This window comes from Nyctereutes procyonoides, unplaced genomic scaffold, assembly GCF_905146905.1.
Source record: "Nyctereutes procyonoides isolate TBG_1078 unplaced genomic scaffold, NYPRO_anot_genome, whole genome shotgun sequence".
In the NCBI taxonomy this organism is placed as follows: domain Eukaryota; kingdom Metazoa; phylum Chordata; class Mammalia; order Carnivora; family Canidae; genus Nyctereutes; species Nyctereutes procyonoides.
In genome coordinates this window covers 12,730,019-12,748,830 of record NW_026575151.1, presented here as the reverse complement: position 1 = coordinate 12,748,830, position 18,812 = coordinate 12,730,019, and the positions used below count along the sequence as shown (strand labels likewise).

The following is an 18,812-nucleotide window of genomic DNA, read 5'->3' as shown; positions in this document are numbered from 1 at the left end:
TACTTTTAGAGAGAGTCAGAGAGACCATGGGGGGGGGGGATAGTGCGGGTGGGTGGGAGGCAGGGTGGGCAGAGGGAGGAGAGTCCTCAAGCAGACTCCCCTCTGAAAGGGGAGCCCTGGCAGGGCTCCAACCCAGGATTCTGCAATCATGACCTGAGCTGAAATCAAGAGTCAGAGGCTTAACTGAGCCACCTAGGCACCCTGAGAATCAGTATTTCTTTATGTTAGCAGTCCTAAGTGGTCCTAAGTGCGCTCCAAATTCATGTCTTCAATGCCTTGTATCTGTGTTTAGTTATCTAATAGACATTTTAAACTTAGCATGGTCAAAAAACAACTCCAACAAAACTCTTAGGCCTCCAGCTTTCTCCAAGAGCGTCAAGAAAAAGACCTACAACTCCTACACGCTTCAGCTAAGACCCTGCTTTCTTGACTCACACTACCATTGGCAGGAATGAGGAGAGGGCCCTGGATCTGGGTGGCAAGTTCCTTATCTCACTTCTTCCCCATCTTATTCATGGTTCAGCCACAACTATCTGTCTTGAGATGATGAGTACTTGTGCCACTAAGCCCCTTGTGTTCATCAGTCACCACAAACGTCCAGGACTCCCAGGCCATCCCTCATTTCCCTCTCTCTAACCCCCGGACCAAGGAAATCAAGAACTCTTGGGTGGGGCGAGGGCATCACACTTTTTAAAGTAGCCCAGTCATTCCGATGCTCTCTGGAAAACTGTTTCTCTCCTGACGCACTGCTGTCTCGTTTTCTTCCGCCCAGGAAGCGCCCTCTTTGTTCCCTGTGCTACTGACAGAGCACAGGCATCCCTCCAGATGGGCACCTTCTCCAGCTCCGTAACTGCCCCCCCTGCCCGCTTGCAATCTCAGGCCTGGAGGTCCGTTTCCGGCTCTTGGAAACAGGCGCCAACGGAAGGCATTCATTCTAACGCAAGCTCCTCAAGTGTTACCGACTGATTCAACTTCGGGGTTTCTGAAAGCAAAAGGCTGAAAAATCTGCGTCAAGTTGGAGTTTGGGGAGAAGCCATTTGTCTCTCCGCCTCTATGAGGTCGGGAGATAAACCCTAAAGCAAAACAATAAGAAATAATACATGTATATTTTTATATTTTTTATAAAAACAAAAATAAATATATATATTTATTTTTATTTTATATATATTTATTTTTATTTTATTTTTATTTTATAAAAATATAAAACAATAAAAAAATAATATATGTATATTTTTATATTTTTTATAAAAGTAAATAAATATATATATATAATCTTTCTTTAAGGGTCTTTCCGAGGCAGCCGGGACTACCATGTAGTTCAGAAAATCCAAATGGCACTAAGTTTCCATGAGGTGGGGAACCAACTCCAGGACACGTCCCTTCCTCAACCTCTTCGCTCCTCCCTAGGGACACCTGAACCTAACCGGAAAATCTGCCAGGATCCCTGCTCCACTCCACTCCCCCCCAGCCTCTCGCCGCGCCGCGCCGCACTCCCACTCCCACCTCCTCGACGTAAGCTGGCGGATCTCGCTTGATCAGATTCTGTAACTGTGGCAGGTTGCTGGGCAGCTTGTTATTGTTTCTGTTAGACATGTTGGTTGCGGAGTCGCTCGCAAGAAGCGGTCTGAAGAAGCACCTCACCGCTAGCAACCGCCAGCAGCGTCGGCTACGGGTGGGACTCGTCCTTCCGAGAGCGACCGGAAACAGCACAAGGGAAGCTCAGCAGGCGGCGCCATCTTGTCTCCTGCAGGGCGGGGGGGAGCGGGATTACGGGAGCCTGAGAGTGTCAAATTTCTCCCACTGCCGAAATGTTCAACAAGGGTTTACACGAGGTTTGTTTTGTTTTCCCTCTCTGGCAATCGTTGCTCTACCTAGCGTTTCTGAAATCTGAAATGCAATTTTTTTCCCACACATATTAGTTTTCTCATTATTCTGACACTCCTATGAAACAGATAAGGATTATTATATTTTTTAAATCCCACAGCCTAAGAGCAGAAACTTTTTCCTTTGGGAGTGGATAGCATTATGCTATTTTAGAGTGGGGGCGGGGGAAGAGCGATGAGGTGCGTAAGTTACTTTTTTACTATAGCTTTATTTTTTTTTTAAGATTTTATTTATTTATTTATTTATTCATGAGAGACACAGAGAGAGAGAGGCAGAGACACAGGCAGAGGGAGGAGCAGGCTCCACGCCGGAATCCCAATGTGGGACTCGATCCCGGGACCCCGGATCACGCTGAGCCACCCAGGCGTCCCTTGCTATAACTTTAACTGCCATTTGTTTTGGTTGTTTCAACCCACCGTGACCCATACTAGGGAAAAGGTTGTGGCCTGGATAAAATATAATCATGCTGATTTAAAATGCAAATTAATTTGTATTTAAAGGACAAATTGTTAAAATCTTTTAAAGGATGTTGTTATAATCTTTTAAGTATTCTTCAGCCAGAGTTTTAAAATCAGATGCGGGTTATTCGAAAAGCAAGTGTGATGAATGAATGAATGATTGAGTTAAGGTGTTGATACAAAAATATGCCTGATCACTCACTCTGCCAGGCACTGTTCCAAGCACTTAACTTGTATCAACTTATTTAATTCTCAGAAAAGCGCTCTAAATTAGGTACTATAATTATCTGCACTTTACAGAGGAGGAAATAGGCTCAGACAAATTGCCCAAATTCATAGCTGGTGTGGGAGCTGGGATTTCAGCCCAGGCAGTTTTGATTGTAACTAGATGGAAAAAAAACAAAAAAAACCCCAAAAACCTCATTGCTATCTATCATCTGGTAACTGGTCTGGCATTAATAGAGGGGCAGTGGTATTCTTCTGCTTAAGGTAAACAATTTTAGGTGCACCAGGCTGCTTAGTGGGCTAGAGCATGCTACTCTGGATCTGAGGGTTGTGAGTTTAAATCCTACATTGGTGTAGAGATTATTAAAATAAATAAATTTTAAAAAAATTTACAAAACACCAACTTCATTTCTGTCCAGGTCATCACAGAACTGAATAGAGTGAGCCCAAAACAAGAGAACTCTATAATCACCTGAGCACAAACAAAATCAAGAATGTTGTGCAAACCACCATTATTTTTCAGCTATGTTTGGACAATATTTTTTTCTCTTTTTAAAGCATATTCGGAGGGCCATCTGGCTGGCTAAGTCTGTAGAGCTGGGGATTCTTGATCTCAGGGTCATGAGTTCAAGGCCCACCTTGGATGTAGAGATGGCTTAAATGAGTAAATAAGTTTTTTAAAAAGCCCATTCATAGATTTAGATTAAAAAACGTTTTTGATTAGGTTGTACTAGGAAAAGTATCCTAAAAATGAAATATATTGAAAAAAATTTGAAATTATTTAATAGAATTCCTATCAAAATCATAAACTTATGTACTATGACTCTTTAATTACAAAAATATGACAAGAATAGAACACTCAGGTCATGTCACAAACTTTTGTTTGCCATCTATATGTCAGGCACTAGGGTAGGTACAAGGAATACAAAGATAAATGAAGCATGGGCATTTGTCCTCAGGGTAGTCATAGACTGAAAAGGGAGACAAATAGACAAGCGTTTTTAAAATGAATAAAAATGTTCTTACAGTAGAGTAGTGGAAGCCATGGAAAGGACAACCCAGTCTAGAGGAACCAGAATGTTTCATAGTTATGGTACTAGTTGGTTGAAATCCTGAAAGATGAAGAGTTTTTCTGGAGGAAGGAAAGAAAGGCTTTCTACATTAAAAAAGAAGAAAAAGAAAGAAAGAAAGAAAGAAAGAAAGAAAGAAAGAAAGAAAGAAAGAAAGAAAGAAAGGAAGGAAGGAAGGAAGGAAGGAAGGAAGGAAGGAAGGAAGGAAGGAAGGAAGAAAGAAAGAAAGAAAGAAAGAAAGAAAGAAAGAAAGAAAGAAAGAAAGAAAGAAAGAAAAGAAAAGAAAAGCCTGTATAGAGGTACAAAGGCTTGAAAAAATCTGGTGGATTTAAGGGATAGCTAGAAGTTTGGTGTGATTAAATGTTAGGAGGAGAGTAATACAGCAGGGAAGGAGATGAGGAAAGTGAGTCAGCTGAGGTTATGATATCCTAATGATGAAAAGCTTTCTGTGCTCATCTAAGGAGGGCATATAAGTTTATGAGAAAACTAAGGCTGAGAATGACTAACTGAATATGTATTTTTAAAATATTAAACAATGGCTATATTGTATGTAACATAATCTGCATATGTTTAATGTATATGAACCAGATTAACATCAAGAAAACTCTAGGAATGCCTGGTTGGCTCAGGTTGTGATCCCAGGGTCCTGGGATGGAGTCCCACATTGGGCTCCCTGTGTGGAGCCTGCTTCTCCCTTTGCCTGTGTCTCTCCCTCTCTCTGTGTGTCTCTCATGAATAAATGAATAAATAATATTTTTTAAAAAAGAAAACTCCATATTCATTTCTATATTTAGTCTTGAATTGGCAAAGGAACTTTCCATCTTTTTCTGATCCCAGATAACTTTTAACTTGAAATGAATTATTCTAGGAAAGAAAATCTCCTTAATACCTTTGCAGAAGAGACCCTATAGTAATTATAAAATGGATCAAATCATCTGGATTCAAATGGAATAAGTATCTCTTTATTAAAGGCACCAAGACTGGGGGCTGGTTTGTTTTGATTGCATTAGAAGCACACTCTTCTTATATTTTTATTTGGGGCGCCTTTTGGGTGGGGTGGGTTATGATAGTCCAGACAGCAGTTTGAACACATCTTGAGCCATTAAATCTCTATTACAAACAGTAGGAGGAAAGAGGGTGTGGAAGCGCAAATGGGTTCACCTCCCAGCTGAATTAGCTTTATAGAAGTTCCAAACAATGTAATACTAATACATTTATCTTCTTGGTCAGTGAGATGGGTAGTCCTACCAAGGAGTGTTTTGGCTGGGTACAATGAAGCTTTGAGAGATTAGGAAGGAGATATTAAAGGAAGGAGATAAAGGAAGGAGAGATTATGGTTGTTTTGAGAAGTAAGGAAAAGTTTCATGAAGATGGGTGTACTTGAGATAGGTCTTGAAAGCTGTATAAAGTTTTGATATGCTGGGGGGATGATATATAGAGAACAAAGAAACTAACTCAAATTGAGACAGGTAGTAATTCCATAAGAATTATTAGTATCATCTGTGTAAAAGAGCTTTGTGGTATTCCTTAGGGAATATATCCTTGTAAAATGAGAGTATTGAACAAAGCCATTCTCATTCCAACCTCATACTATTACATTGTCATATGGAGGTGTGATCTATATGATGATCAATTGAAATTTTCCATTGAATTGATGCTAAATATACTCTATTCACTGATACAAAACAATAATATCTGGGGATGATGGGTTTCATGTGGTGGTGATATTTCTTTGAGCCCATCTAAGGTCAATACCTCTGCTTCCACATGAGATCCCATCCTTTATTTTTTTGTGATCATGTATTTATTTTCCAGATTTATTAAGATGTGATGTGATTAGTGTATGAGAAATTGGCCATAAAGTGTGCAATTTCATCAGTTTTGATGTGTGTGTATGCATCCACAAAACCATTATTACCATCAAGATAATGAAGATATCCCCAAGTTTCCTTGGCCTCCACCATCCCCAGACAAACATGCTGTTGCTTTCTGTCACCGTAGATAAGATTGCATTTGCAGAAATTTTATGCAAATGGAATCCTACGTTCTTCTTTTTTTAAGATTTTATTTATTTACTTGAGCGAAAGAGCAGAAGCGGGAGAGGGGCAGAGGGAGAAGCAGACTCCCTACTGAGCAAGGAACCCGATGGGGGCTCAATCACAGGACTTTGGGATCATGACCTGAGTCAAAGGCAGACGCTTAACTAACTGAGCCACCCTTTATTCTTTTGTGTCAGACTTCTTTCATTTAGCATAATAATTTTGAAATGCATCCATGTTGTGTGTGTATATTAATAATTCATTCCTTTTATTCTTGAGTAACATTTAATCATATGACTATAATGCAATTTATTTGTCCACTTACCTATTGACTATTTGAATTGTTCTCAGTTTTTGGCTATCAGTATTTCTGTTCAAGTCTTTATGTGGACATACATTTTCATTTCTCTTGATAAATGCCTAGGAGTGGATGGCTGGATGATATGATAGGTTTTATTTAACTTTTTAAGAAACTGCCAACCATCCTTTGCTTCCACCATTCCACTAAAACTTTTTATCAAGATCACCAATCACCTTGTTGTTGCTAAATTCAATGGTCAGTGTCATTCTTTATCTTAGGTGCAGTATTGGATACAGTTGGTCTCTCACTCCTTCTGGAAACAAGTTTGGTAACTGGCCTTTGACAGCTTTGACTCTGCTTCTTCCCTAGCCCCTTATTATGTATGTTCTTATAGTGGTGGTCAGAGGGATCTGGTTGCTCCTTCAACTTCTCTCCTCACTTAGATAGATAGATAGATAGATAGATAGATAGATAGATAGATAGATAGATAGATTATTTATTTATTTATTTATTTATTTATTTATTTATTTATTTATTTATTTCATGAGAGAGAGAGAGAGGCAGAGACACAGGCAGAGGGAGAAGCAGGCTCCATGCGGGAAGCCCAACGTGGGACTCCATCCCAGGACTCTAGGATCATGCCCTCACCTTTAAAGCTAATGTCCTCCAGTGGCAGAGGAGGCCATACATAATCTGATCCCAAGCTTCTTTCTCCTCTCCCATCACACTCCCTTTTGTCCAGTCAGCCCCAGGCAAAATAGCCTCCTACCTTCAATGTATCAACCCTCAAGTCCTTCACACTTGCTGTTTCCTTTTTTTTTAAAAAAAAGTATTTATTTTAAGAGAGAGAGAGCCAGCCTGTACAGGAGTGTGAATGTGGTGGGGAGGAGCAGAGGGCCAGGGAGAGAGAATCTCAAGCAGATTCACTATTGAATATGGAGCCCAACACAGAGCTTGAGGACCCTGAGATCATGACCTGAGCCAAAATCAAGAAATGAAGAGTCAGATGCTCAACTGACTGAACCACCCAGGTGCCCCCCCCTTTTTAAGATTTATTTATTTATTTTTAGAGTTGTTTTCTTTTTTAAATTCTCACAGAAATACATTTGCATTGATTAATTCATTTATGATTTCAAGTTTTTAAAAGACTTTCTGAAATTATTTTTTTTAAAGATTTTATTTATTTATTCATGAGAGACAGAGAGAGAAAGGCAGAGACACAGGCAGAGGGAAAAGCAGGCTCTCTGTGGGGAGCCTGATGTGGGACTCAATCCCGGGGATCACACCCTGAACTAAAAGAGATGCTCAACCACTGAGCAACCCAGGCATCCCTGATTTCAAGTTTTTATTTAAATTCTAGTTAGGTAACATGTTGTATAATCTTGGTTTCAGATATAGAATTTAGTGATTCATCACATATAACACCCAGTGTTCATCACAACAGGTGCTTACTTTGACATAAGAACCACAAGTCTTGCTCCCTCACTTGCCTTAGGTCTCCACTCAAGAGACATCTTGTTATCAAGGTGACAAGATGACTTCCCTGACTTCCTATCCTGCCTCCCACTGCTTACCCCCTTCTGCTCTGTTTTTCTCCATAGCTCTTATAAGGCTTTGGCCTAGTATGTATTTACTAGCTTAATTTTTTGTTGTCTGTCTCTCTGCCACTAGAGGATGAATTTAATGAGGACTTTGTTTTGTTTACTGCTCAATCCTCCACAATTAGACCAATGTATGACACATAGTAGGTAATCAGTTAATATTTGTTGGATGAACAGATACACAATCTATAGTGCCTTCTACCTCTTCAGTTGTGTGATTTGATTTATAAAGTAAAAACTTAAAATATACATCCACCAGCAAAATTTACTTCAAGATCAGTAACTAACATGTGAATTCTAATTATTTTCTCTCTTGTTAGAAGCCAATAATATCAATCATGTTCAGAAAAGCCAGGTGTGTGTGAGTCCTTTTCTAATTAAAATATCTTGATTTTAGAAACTATTGGATTAGCCACTGGAGGGAGCTCATGCTTTTTTTTAAAGCAAGAAAATTCTATCATTTGATAAAAATGACCACAAACAAACTCAACAGCAAAGTTCTTTTCAAGGTTAATATAAGTTTTCATTGTTCCTTATTTCCACCACCACCCCTCCTTCAATGGACGGTGAGAACTGTTGGGTCTGCCCCTGGACAAATATATCAACCCCAGGTCCAGCAGGGACTAGTTCCTCTATCTTTCTGCTTTTTTTCTTTGAAATAACAACAGCCAGGTTCTTATGTCAAAATCTTCAAGAACCATCTGATGGTTTTTTACTTTTTATGTGTTTATACTTAAAACTTCAAAGGGTGATAACATTTTAGTTGGTTTTGGAAGATATTGGTGATTTTGTGATAGTGGGGAAATAGCTCCTTTGAAGATAAATCACTGCACATTATCAATATTTAATCTCATAAAGGATAAAGAAACAGAGACTGGTTCTTATTCTTTTGCCAGATTTCTTGGGTGTGCCAGATGAAACCAACGCAGTTCATTGCCTTAATCTGTAAGATCTGCTGTTACTGCTGGATTAATTTAGACAATGTAAAGACTATTAATGTTCCTGATTTTCATTGTCATAGGAACCCATTAGGAAAATGCCCATCTTGGGCCCAAGGTGTTCTAATACCACTATATATAATTTTCCATCACATGAGAAATATAATAGGCTGTGGCTAGTTTTTTTGGATATGTTTTAGTAAGGTATAAAAAGATTTTGGGGTCCCTTTTAGAAGACAGGTTACAAATTAAATTTAAATAAATTCAAAAAAGATCATTATGAAGAGAATTGGTGTCTTTAGGATGTCTATTTCTCCTCTCTGGGGAAAAAAAGACTAGTGTTAACAGGGGAGAAAACATGTAATATGTGTAAATTCTCTATTTCTTTGCTGATAAATTATCCTTACTTTTTTTTTTCTTTCTATAAAAATTCGGAAAAAACAAATCTCTCTCTACCCCAAATAATATGAAGGTTGTGTTGAGATATCCTCAAGGATCCACAACCTCAAGGATCTTATGTATTTCAGTAACTAAATAAGAATGATGAGAACACTTCTCCTTTCCTATTTAGGAAGGCCACTGAAAGATGAACCTTCCATTGGACCTGTGAGCTGGAGCTGGGAGATAGGAGGTTCCTTGCTTCCTTTCCTGCCAGAAATATGGGTTCCACTTGTCTTTCCAACTCCCAGAGGCTGCTCTAAGGACATAGTCTTGAGATAATGGTGTGATGTTGAGAACACCTGCACAGTATATGTGACTGAACTCAATTTTGGTTTGGTGGGCAGGTGTGAGATACATTCATCTTGTTGCCACCCAAGACAAGCCTAGTGTCTAAGTTCCCTTTGCTTATTAAAACTGCCACCTACTGGGCGCCTGGGTGGCTCAGCTGGTTGCACATCTGCCTTTGGCTCAGGTTGTGATCCCAGGGTCCTGGAATAGAGTCCGGAGTCTGGCTCTCTGCTCAGTGAGAAGTCTGCTTCTTCCTCTGCCACTCCCCCCACCTAGGGCACACTCTCTTGCTCTGCTTTCTCTCTCTCTCTCCAATAAATAAAATCTTTAAAACAAACAAACAAAAATTGCTACCTACCAATCTGGTATGACCTACCTCTTTCTTGGGTCTCTCTCTTTACCCTGATCTTTACCCTGATCTCTGGGTAAAGGATGCAGGTTTCAGATGACACCAAGGATGCTGCAGGAAGAATTGTGAATGTTCTTCTCAGTTATAAAAGGAATAGCATCCCTTCTATTGTCTGCCCTGAACCTGAGAGACCCACATAGGGTAACTGGACAATTGGAGACTCTTACTTTCAGGCAGAGGAATGGAGCAATGTAGGAACTACCTGGATATTACTTAGCAATTCATTTGATAGGAAATGGAGAAATAATGAAACTGTTTTTGCAGCTTCTAATTTCTTCCTCAGTAGAAAATCAGCTATCAAAATAACCTAAGACCAGAGAAGTAGTCTTCTACTCAGAGAGGCCATGAGACTTGTCGAAACTACTTGGCCAATGTGTGGCAGACCAGTAATATCTTCATTTCCAGAATCTTGGTTGTAGTTCCATCTGTAAGGTTTCTCCCAGTGTTAAAAGTCTGTGGGGCTGTAGGAGGGAATAATAAGGTAATAGCAGCTAACATTTAGTGATCAAAATAAACAGTATATGTAACCTGTGTCATTTGGGTTCTCTGGGAAGCAGGCACTGAGACAGAATTGGATATGCCAGAGTTTTAGAGAAGGTAACCCTTACAAAAATAAAACAGAGCAGCAGCAGAATTGGGGCAGAAACTGCCTCAGACTGTGATGCAGATCTGACTAAGTCTTAGTCAACCTAGTGGGGAGCTCTGATTAAAAACTACCCAGAAGGTGAGTCCTGCACTTGGCAGACATGGCCAGGCCCTAGTATTCTTTTCATACTCTGATTGGCTGGAAGACCATGTAAGACCATGGTCTGAAATCTGGTGTGAGCCAAGCTGTGACAGCTAACTGCAGCTAACTGCCTTCTTTGTAGCTGAACAGTGAACTCTGTTGCATGGTGATCCGCGCAGCACACTTCCATGGCTGCCATATAACCCAAGTGGCCCCAAAGTGCCTTCTGTATTTACCTTCAGTATCCAAGTAGGGTGATGTAAGCCTCTATTCCACCAATGAGAAATCCAATATTTTCATTGTTTCCCAATATTTCCAGAGTCCTAGGAAGCCTCACATTTAAAACCAAATGTTACACAGCAATTTTTTTTTTTTTTTAGATTTTATTCATCCATTCATGAGAGACACACAGAGGCAGAGACACAGGCAGAGGGAGAAGCAGGCTTCCTGCAGGGAGCCTGATGTGGTACTCGATCCCGGGATTCTTGGGATCACAACCTGAGCCGAAGGCAGATGCTCAACCATTGAGTCACCCAGATGCCCCACACAGCAGTGTTTTAAAGCTGGTCATCCCACCACAGGAAACTTCCCACTGTTCTTCTTTACCTTTTACTCCAGCCTTCTGTCCCCTTCCCATCTCCCTCTACTGCCTCTCTTTTTGCTGTTCCAGGATCCCCAACAGCCTTCCTTCTTTTTTTTAAAAAAAAATATTTTTTTATTTATTTATGATAGTCACACACACAGAGAGAGAGAGAGAGAGAGAGGCAGAGACACAGGCAGAGGGAGAAGCAGGCTCCATGCACCGGGAGCCCGACGTGGGATTCGATCCCGGGTCTTCAGGATCGCGCCCTGGGCCAAAGGCAGGCGCCAAACCGCTGTGCCACCCAGGGATCCCCCCAACAGCCTTCCTAACTGCCAGAGATAATTCCTGTTTCCTTATTATTCAGATAAATTTAGCTCACTTTTGCTTTAGTTTCCATTCAATAAAAACTCCTATGCCAATCAGGCCCTAATCAAAGGCTCCAAACTAGAGGCCTCTGTCTGTCCTGAGGTAAATTCTGCTGTTGATAATGTTATAGAAGTGATTTGATCACACTTTTAAGTAACAAAACTTTTTTCCTGTTATATGGTTTATTTTGACATTTCTCCTCTCATAATTACAGATTTTGGTGTTCAGTTCCTCCTTCTGGAGGAAGTTCAGGTTGTCTGATGGTTAAGAAAGGTTGTGGTAGGTAGCTGGGCCTAATCGGTTCTGAGCTCCACACAGAAGGTAGAGGCCACGGCCTTGTTCCCTCCAGATGGGGGCACCAGCAACTCTCCCCTCCTCTTTTTTTAAAGTGAAACAAATTCTCTATGAAAACAGTCAACTTGAAACAGTATAATAAAATAGTATATTTAAAGTATGAAATTTCTTCAGTCATAAAGCAAGCTTTTAAAGAAAGCAAATAGTTATGATGATTTGACATCTTTTCCTCTAATCTTTTATCAGTTTGGTCCAGTTCATAATGTTATTCACAAACTTAGATTTGATGGCTTCTTTGTGATTTACTTACTTCCTTAAAATGTTGGCTCAAAAATCCTTATGGGAACTGTAAAATAACTTGGCATCAAAATGCTTCAAGTGATCTCTTCGCCCAGTGACTACCAACAAGGTAACTAACTCTTTATCAGCAAGGAAGGTTGCTTTTCTTCCCTATCACTTAATTTCATCTTCTCTCTATACAGGCCAAAAAAAATTTTTTTTAAGTATCTGTAATTGCAGTCTCTCCCTGTATCTTCCTTTCTATGAAGAAAGCAGCTTTCTGTTTTCCCAGGAAAGATAAAGAAATCTCAGATAGCTTTTTCAATGAACTGACCTAGAGATCACTGGCATTTAAATTCAAAAGTAAAGTTTACAGACTAAATATTTTACTGATTTATTTACCACTTGCTCTAATATAAAAACTTTGTTCAGATACAAACTGCTTTCTGGTATAGCAAAATAATTTAAATTTTAAATCAGGGAACAGTTCTTTTTTTTTATATGTTTATTTTTTATTGAAGTGCAATTTGCCAACGTATAGTATAACACCCAGTGCTCATCCCATCAAGTGCCCCCCTCAGTGCCCGTCACCCAGTCACCCCATTCCCCTGCCTGCCTCCCATTCCACTACCCCTTGTTCATTTCCCAGAGTTAGGAGTCTCTCATGGTTTATCTCCCTCTCTAATTTTTCCCACTCAGTTCCCCTCCTTTCCCGTATAATCCCTTTCACTATTTTTTATATTCCCTGTATGAGTGAAAGCATATAATGTTTGTCCTTCTCCGATTGACTTATTTCACTCCGCATAATACCCTCCAGTTCCATCCAAGTCGAAGCAAATGGTGGGTATTGGTCCTTTCTGATGGCTGAGTAATATTCCATTGTATATATAGACCACATCTTCTTTATCCATTCATCTGTCGAAGGACACTGAGGCTCCTTCCATAGTTTGGCTATTGTGGATGTTGCTGCTATAAACATTGGGGTGCAGGTGTCTCAGTGAAGCAACTGATCTGTTTACACAAGTGTGCCATGTGATTATTTTCACAGGTGTCTCAGTTTGGATGATAAATTATATGGATTCCCTACTTAAAGAAAGAACTGTATATCTTTCTCACTTCACAGTCCAAAGTGAGCACTCCTGCCTGGCAGCTCTGTCCTGAGTTCAGTGAACAGTTCTTATTGTTAAAATTTATGACAGGGTAGTCACAGTAGGAGGATTTCAGTAGTCCAGGAGCATTCTGGGATGGAGTACTGAGTGGGATGGGAAAGCAAGATTTGCATCATGAATTGGGTGGGAGTCAGATGGGGATGAAGAGTGAGGGGAGCAGCTGAATAAAAGAGCATCAGCAAAGCTGAAGACAGAAGTAAGCATGGTAAATTTAAATAATAGTGGTAAGAGTAGTTGAGATTAATTTGGGAAAGGCCTGGAAGAAAATATAGGGTGAAACATATGTCATTTAAGTAAAAAAAAAAAAAAAAAAAACACAATACATATTAAGTACTTCCTTAGGTGTCAGGCACTGCTCTAGGCACTGTGGATACAGTGGTGAAGAGGAAATTTTCTGTAGTCAAGAAACTCAAATTAGTGTTTGTGGTGGGGTTGGGGGAGAGGCAATAACTACATAAATATTTTTAAAAGATAATCTCAGATTGTGATGAGGTTTGATTTATCAGATTGTGATAAAAGAGAATGAAACAGACAATAGTTATCAGGTCTTTAAAATTGTGTGTCCCTCTAGATAAAATTATAACAGGCATCCTTTGCATGTGTGTTATTTTTGTTAGTTTATTTTTTTTAAAGATTTTATTTATTTATTCATAAGAGACACAGAGAGAGGCAGAGACATAGGCAGAGGAGAAGCAGGCTCCCCCTAGGATCCCGGGATCATGACCTGAGCCAAAGGCAGACACTCAACCACTGAGCCACCCAGGCGTCCTTCTTTTGTTAGTTTATATTTGCATTCTTAGTGTTATCTTCCATATGAATTTCTTAGTAGGAATCTTTTGAAGCCACTTGCCCATTTTGTGAAGGCTGGCTCATTTAGCACTCTATTTTATAATCCTCATAATCCCGGTTGTAGTTTAGAGTTAGCCAGAGAAGTTTGTGCCCACATAAGTGGCAATCCATCATTTCAATGCACTGGAAGTGACTGAAGGACACATGTCAATGCCTTCCAGTTGTGGATGTCTCACTTTTTTCTGCAGGAAATCTCCATGTAACACATGACCACCTGACCAATGTATCCAGTGAAGCTGCCAGTATCAACAGCTGAGTTCACAGATTTATAAAAACTCTTCAGCTTTCTTATTATTTAAATTTTTAAAAAAGATTTCATTTATTCCTGAAAGACACAGAAGCAGAGGCAGAGAGCAAAGCAGGCTCCCTGCAGGGAGCCTGATGTGGGGCTCCATCCCAGGACTCCAGGATCACGACCTGAGCCAAAGGCAGATGCTCAGCCACTGAGTCACCCAGGCACCTCTCTTTATAATTATTATTTTTTTTTAGAAAAAAAATGTTATGAATATTCTTGTTTCATCCACCCCAGAGGGTGCACACATCAACTTTGGAAAGCACTACAATAGAGAGGGTCTGGGGACAAGATGGCTATTTCATTAAGGTTGAGAAGGGACAGAGACTCTGTGAAGTGACATTTAAGCTGAAACTCAAACGATGAGGTAGGAACAGCCATGCAAAAAAAGTGGCACGGGTGTATCAGGGAAGCAGAGGCTATCTGAGTACTATGGGAATAAAAGGTTTACTATAGCAATCAGACTTTTCACAGATGAGGAAGGATCTTTGGGTATAAAAGCCTGGGAGAGTATTCAGGGAATTGGAGAAAGATTCACTGATCAATCCTTCAGAAGCACTGGTACAGCTGAACAAGTCAGAGCTTTTAAGAAAATCCAAAAAGCCAAATCTGTTCAGCTTCCACGCTGGGACTGCTAGGGGCCTATAGGAAGCTGTTGCTTCTGTGTAACTACTGCCTCTGTGGGTGAACTTCCAAGTATTTGGTGGGGGGTTTGGGATCATAGTTAGTCACAAGGCCAGCAGTCATGAAGATGAACTGAACATGGAGGAGAACAAGGGCAAGCTGGAATCCTTGGGATAACACTGTGTCTGTCATTATACCTAATCAAGAGTAATGGCCATTTCCTCACTTCCACCTTCCAAATCTCACATAAGTGCCTCTTAGGTTAATTCTGACCTAGAACCACACACAGAAGAAGATTCTGGGAAAGAGAGTTCCCAGGTTAACCAAGCTGATATAGCATAATCCAGCACAAGAGGGAACACCATATGCAAAGGCCTGAGAAGGAAATGAATTCAGTATGCTTGAGAGAGAAAGGTAAGGCTGAGGCTCACAAATGAAGGGGAGGATGAAAGGAGCGTAGTCAGAAAAGCAAGCAGAGCATAAACTCACATAGGGCTTTATAGGCCCTGGTGTGTTTGATTTAAACAGAAGTTACACCATTTTAAGCAAAAATGGTATTCTATGAGTTGTGCTTTGAATAGTAAGGAAGCAAGATAAACATTGATTAAAAGTCACAGGAAGAAAAATAGGCTATTATAGTCTAGGAATGGGACAATAATGGTCTGGACTAGTAATATAAAAATGTAGATACAGAGAACTTGTCAGATGGGCTTTTTGTCTCGTTTTTCTTTTTTTTAAAGATTTTATTTATTTATTCATGAGAGACACAGAAAGAGGGGCAGAGACACAGGCAGAGGGAGAAGCAGGCTCCCTGCAGGGAGCCCAATTCAGGACTCGATCCCATGACCCCAGGATCACGCCCTGGGCCGAAGGCGGATGCTCAACCACTGAGCCATCCAGGCATCCTTGTCTCATTTTTCCAACATTTTTTTCAGTCCTTGGAGGGTCTCTCTTGTGTATGAGATGTGGAACCCTCTGTTGCAAGGAAGGTACCACAGAGGTTAAGTGGTCAGGGAAGGTTGGGACTGACACTGAGTACTTTCTATGCATCAGATGTATGCTGGGTCTGTTCCTCACAACAATCCTGAATGAGGAAACTGATACACAGGGAGGTTAAATAGTGTACCTGAACCAAAGTCATATAGATAATAAATGGTGGGCTTCTGATCTTAACCCACGTGTCTCCGAATCCAGAATCTTAGCTCTTGCCGCAGCATTCTGTATTCTCTCAGGTTAAGGCCCTTGTAGGTAGTCATGTCCACTGCTACCTGCCTAAATGTCACACCTTTCTGGCCAACTCTCAAGTGTACTTCAAATGGTCTTTCTACATTCTTTGTGTATTCTTAATCTTCTTAGTCCACACTGCATAATATTTCCAACCTAAGTTTCCTGGACTCTTAAAGAACTTATCCTATGTTTAGATCTCCACTGAGACTTTTTAATATTTAAATAGATATACTTTCAGGATATGGAAAAGAGTTAGGGCATCTTTTGTTTCCTGGGTGTATATCTCATTGGAATAGCATTATTGTTCAGAATTAGGAAATAAATTGCATTCTACATAATTCTTCAAAGTCAATGTTCCTATAATGCAATTGTCATATTTTCTATTGAAGTTTTTCTTCTTCCCCAAAGAGCTCTTTAAAGGACTTCTATGTCTTTATGTCAAGTATAGCCTATCTGACATAGAAGAAAATGAATAAGGACAGGTAAGAATTACTGTTAAACATTAATAGTTGAGTACATGTTCAAGACATTAAAAAAATCAATATTTGTTTTCTGATCAATGGTCTGTTTATTGATACCATTGTCTTTTAACAAAGAAAATATTTGAAAGTATAAGTTATATATGCTGCTACTGCTTTGAACTTAATAATTATTGCTTAGAGTATACATATATATATACATATATATATATAAATGATGAATGATTATCATGCCATATGTATTATGGGTACTTAGTCAAAGTGGTCTCTGGCTATTTGTTATATACTTTCCACTTTACTGTGAGACACATGGTAACTGGGTCACAAATTCAAATTACAGAATGTTTAGTTTTCAGGGGTTATAGGGTTTCACAATTGGATACAGTGCTGTTTGGATGGGGTCACCTCTGGTCAGCATTAAAAATCACATGCAGTGTAAGAAGTGACAAAATCTGGCAAAGTAGGTGTGAGTTTAAATTCTGGCTAAAGATGTCCTCTCCTATACGATTCACTAAACCTCCTCTCCAAGAGGGTTTCTAAGCCCTGTTGAAGTTCATTGGGCACCAGCAATACCTCCACTAACAGGATTTGCTGCTCCCTCTAGCTTTTGGTATTTTAAAACCCACCTTTCTTCATGAGAGCTGGTGTGGTAATTGATAGTCACAATACTTTACAAATTCTGAAACAGGTTAAAAGGACAATGAAATTTATTTTTATCTAAAATGAGTTTTCAAAAGGTATTTGATTTTCTTGTCAGACATAGAAAACTGAGGCTTGTCAGAAAGACTACTGAAGGAATTTTTGTACTAGGTGGGGAAAGGTTGGACACCAAAGCCCCTTCCTACTGTAAGATTCTATGATTCTAGGTATCCTGTATTATTTTATGAAAATAGTTTAGAATATCCAGTGTTTTAAACATGTTCTTCCTATTTGTTGGAGAGATCAAGTTAACATCCTGTCATAAGGCAAGAATGCTGCATCACCCCCTATTCCTGTAGTGACAATGGCCTGAAGATAATAAATAAAAGAGGTTACCAGGGGTTAGACAATATGGGCTAGCCAATGTAGCCAGATCCTTCTCTCAGGAGATGGTCTAGTTGCCCTACCTGTAAAAACTGCAACAGAGAAATTATTCAAAACCTAGTTTATGATCTACTAGGCATGGTGATAGATTCAAGGAAATAAACTGTGGCCCCCCCCCCTGCCCTCAAGGAGCTGACAATCTGGTTAGAGAAATAGAAAAAAAACATACAAAAAATAATTAGAAAAGAGTTATATGTTCACCTGTGTGGCACTGAACACAAACAAGCAAAATTGGAGTTTTAAGATAATTCAGGTGTCCAGAAGGTTTTATTTAAGAGGCAGGATTAAACTGAGCCAAAGACGTCAAACGAGGATGAGTGGGGAAAAGAGGCATGCCTGTGGAGTACTGGGTAAAGAGTGAAAAAGAGTAGACTCAGGAGTAGAATGAGAGCATGACCTGTGTAGCAGAGACAGACAATGAATTGTGGTAGGACAGTGAGGAACAGGCTCGACAGAAGCAAAGGTGAACAATAAAAAATAAAATGGTAAGCCTGGACAGGCAAGATGGAGTACCATGTCCTCAAAAGCTGGGTATTAGGTTCTGAAAGCCAGGTGCAAGTGTTTTTCAGTGGTGGTCCCCAGAAACATCCAGCATGAGTCTCTCAGATACACTTTGAGGCCTGTAGGCAGATTCAAATACAGATGCTGATGGCCATAGTAACTTGGTGAGATCCAGTTCAATTCCAAACTGCTTGGCCTACTAGCAGGTGGACAGGCTGGGGCTTGCTGATACGTGCCTCAGAATATTCTCTGGAAGCTGGAATTTGTGGCCTGGGAAGTGCAGGGCTGCTCTTCTAGGCAGCTGTTATGTGTGGGGATGTGACTGTGTATGGGATGTGACTGTGTATAGGATGTGTTCTGTGCACATTTGTCCAGATTTGGGTATTAAGATTGTGATTTTAAGCATGATGAAATTCAGTTAGTTGGCAGTGGAAGAACAAAATCAAACTATAGCCTTTAACAATTCTTAACATTTGGATTTTGAAAGCAATGTTCTAACTTTAATTACAATTTCACAATAATGCTTAAAATTTTCTAGTCAAATAAAAAGCTTATATATTAAGATGCCATCCCCTTTTGGAATTATTTTAGCATAATTAAAAAGAACCTTTTTAACACAAAGCACTTGGTAAAGTAGTTACTTATGTCATCTTCTTTTGATGAGGACGTTGAGATTTTTTAAGTT

The 18,812-nt window shown here is 39.8% G+C and overlaps 1 protein-coding gene across 1 annotated transcript in view; it reads right to left on the bottom strand.

Moving 5' to 3' along the window:
• The window catches only part of SDAD1 (SDA1 domain containing 1), a 29,105-nt gene extending 27,364 nt beyond the window's left edge, over positions 1-1,741 (bottom strand). The window contains exon 1 of the mRNA XM_055313101.1: positions 1,504-1,741. Within this exon, the coding sequence (XP_055169076.1) occupies positions 1,504-1,593 (90 nt within the window). The 5' untranslated portion in view covers positions 1,594-1,741. The remainder of the gene's footprint in view (positions 1-1,503) is intronic.
• Positions 1,742-18,812: the final 17,071 nt, after the last annotated feature.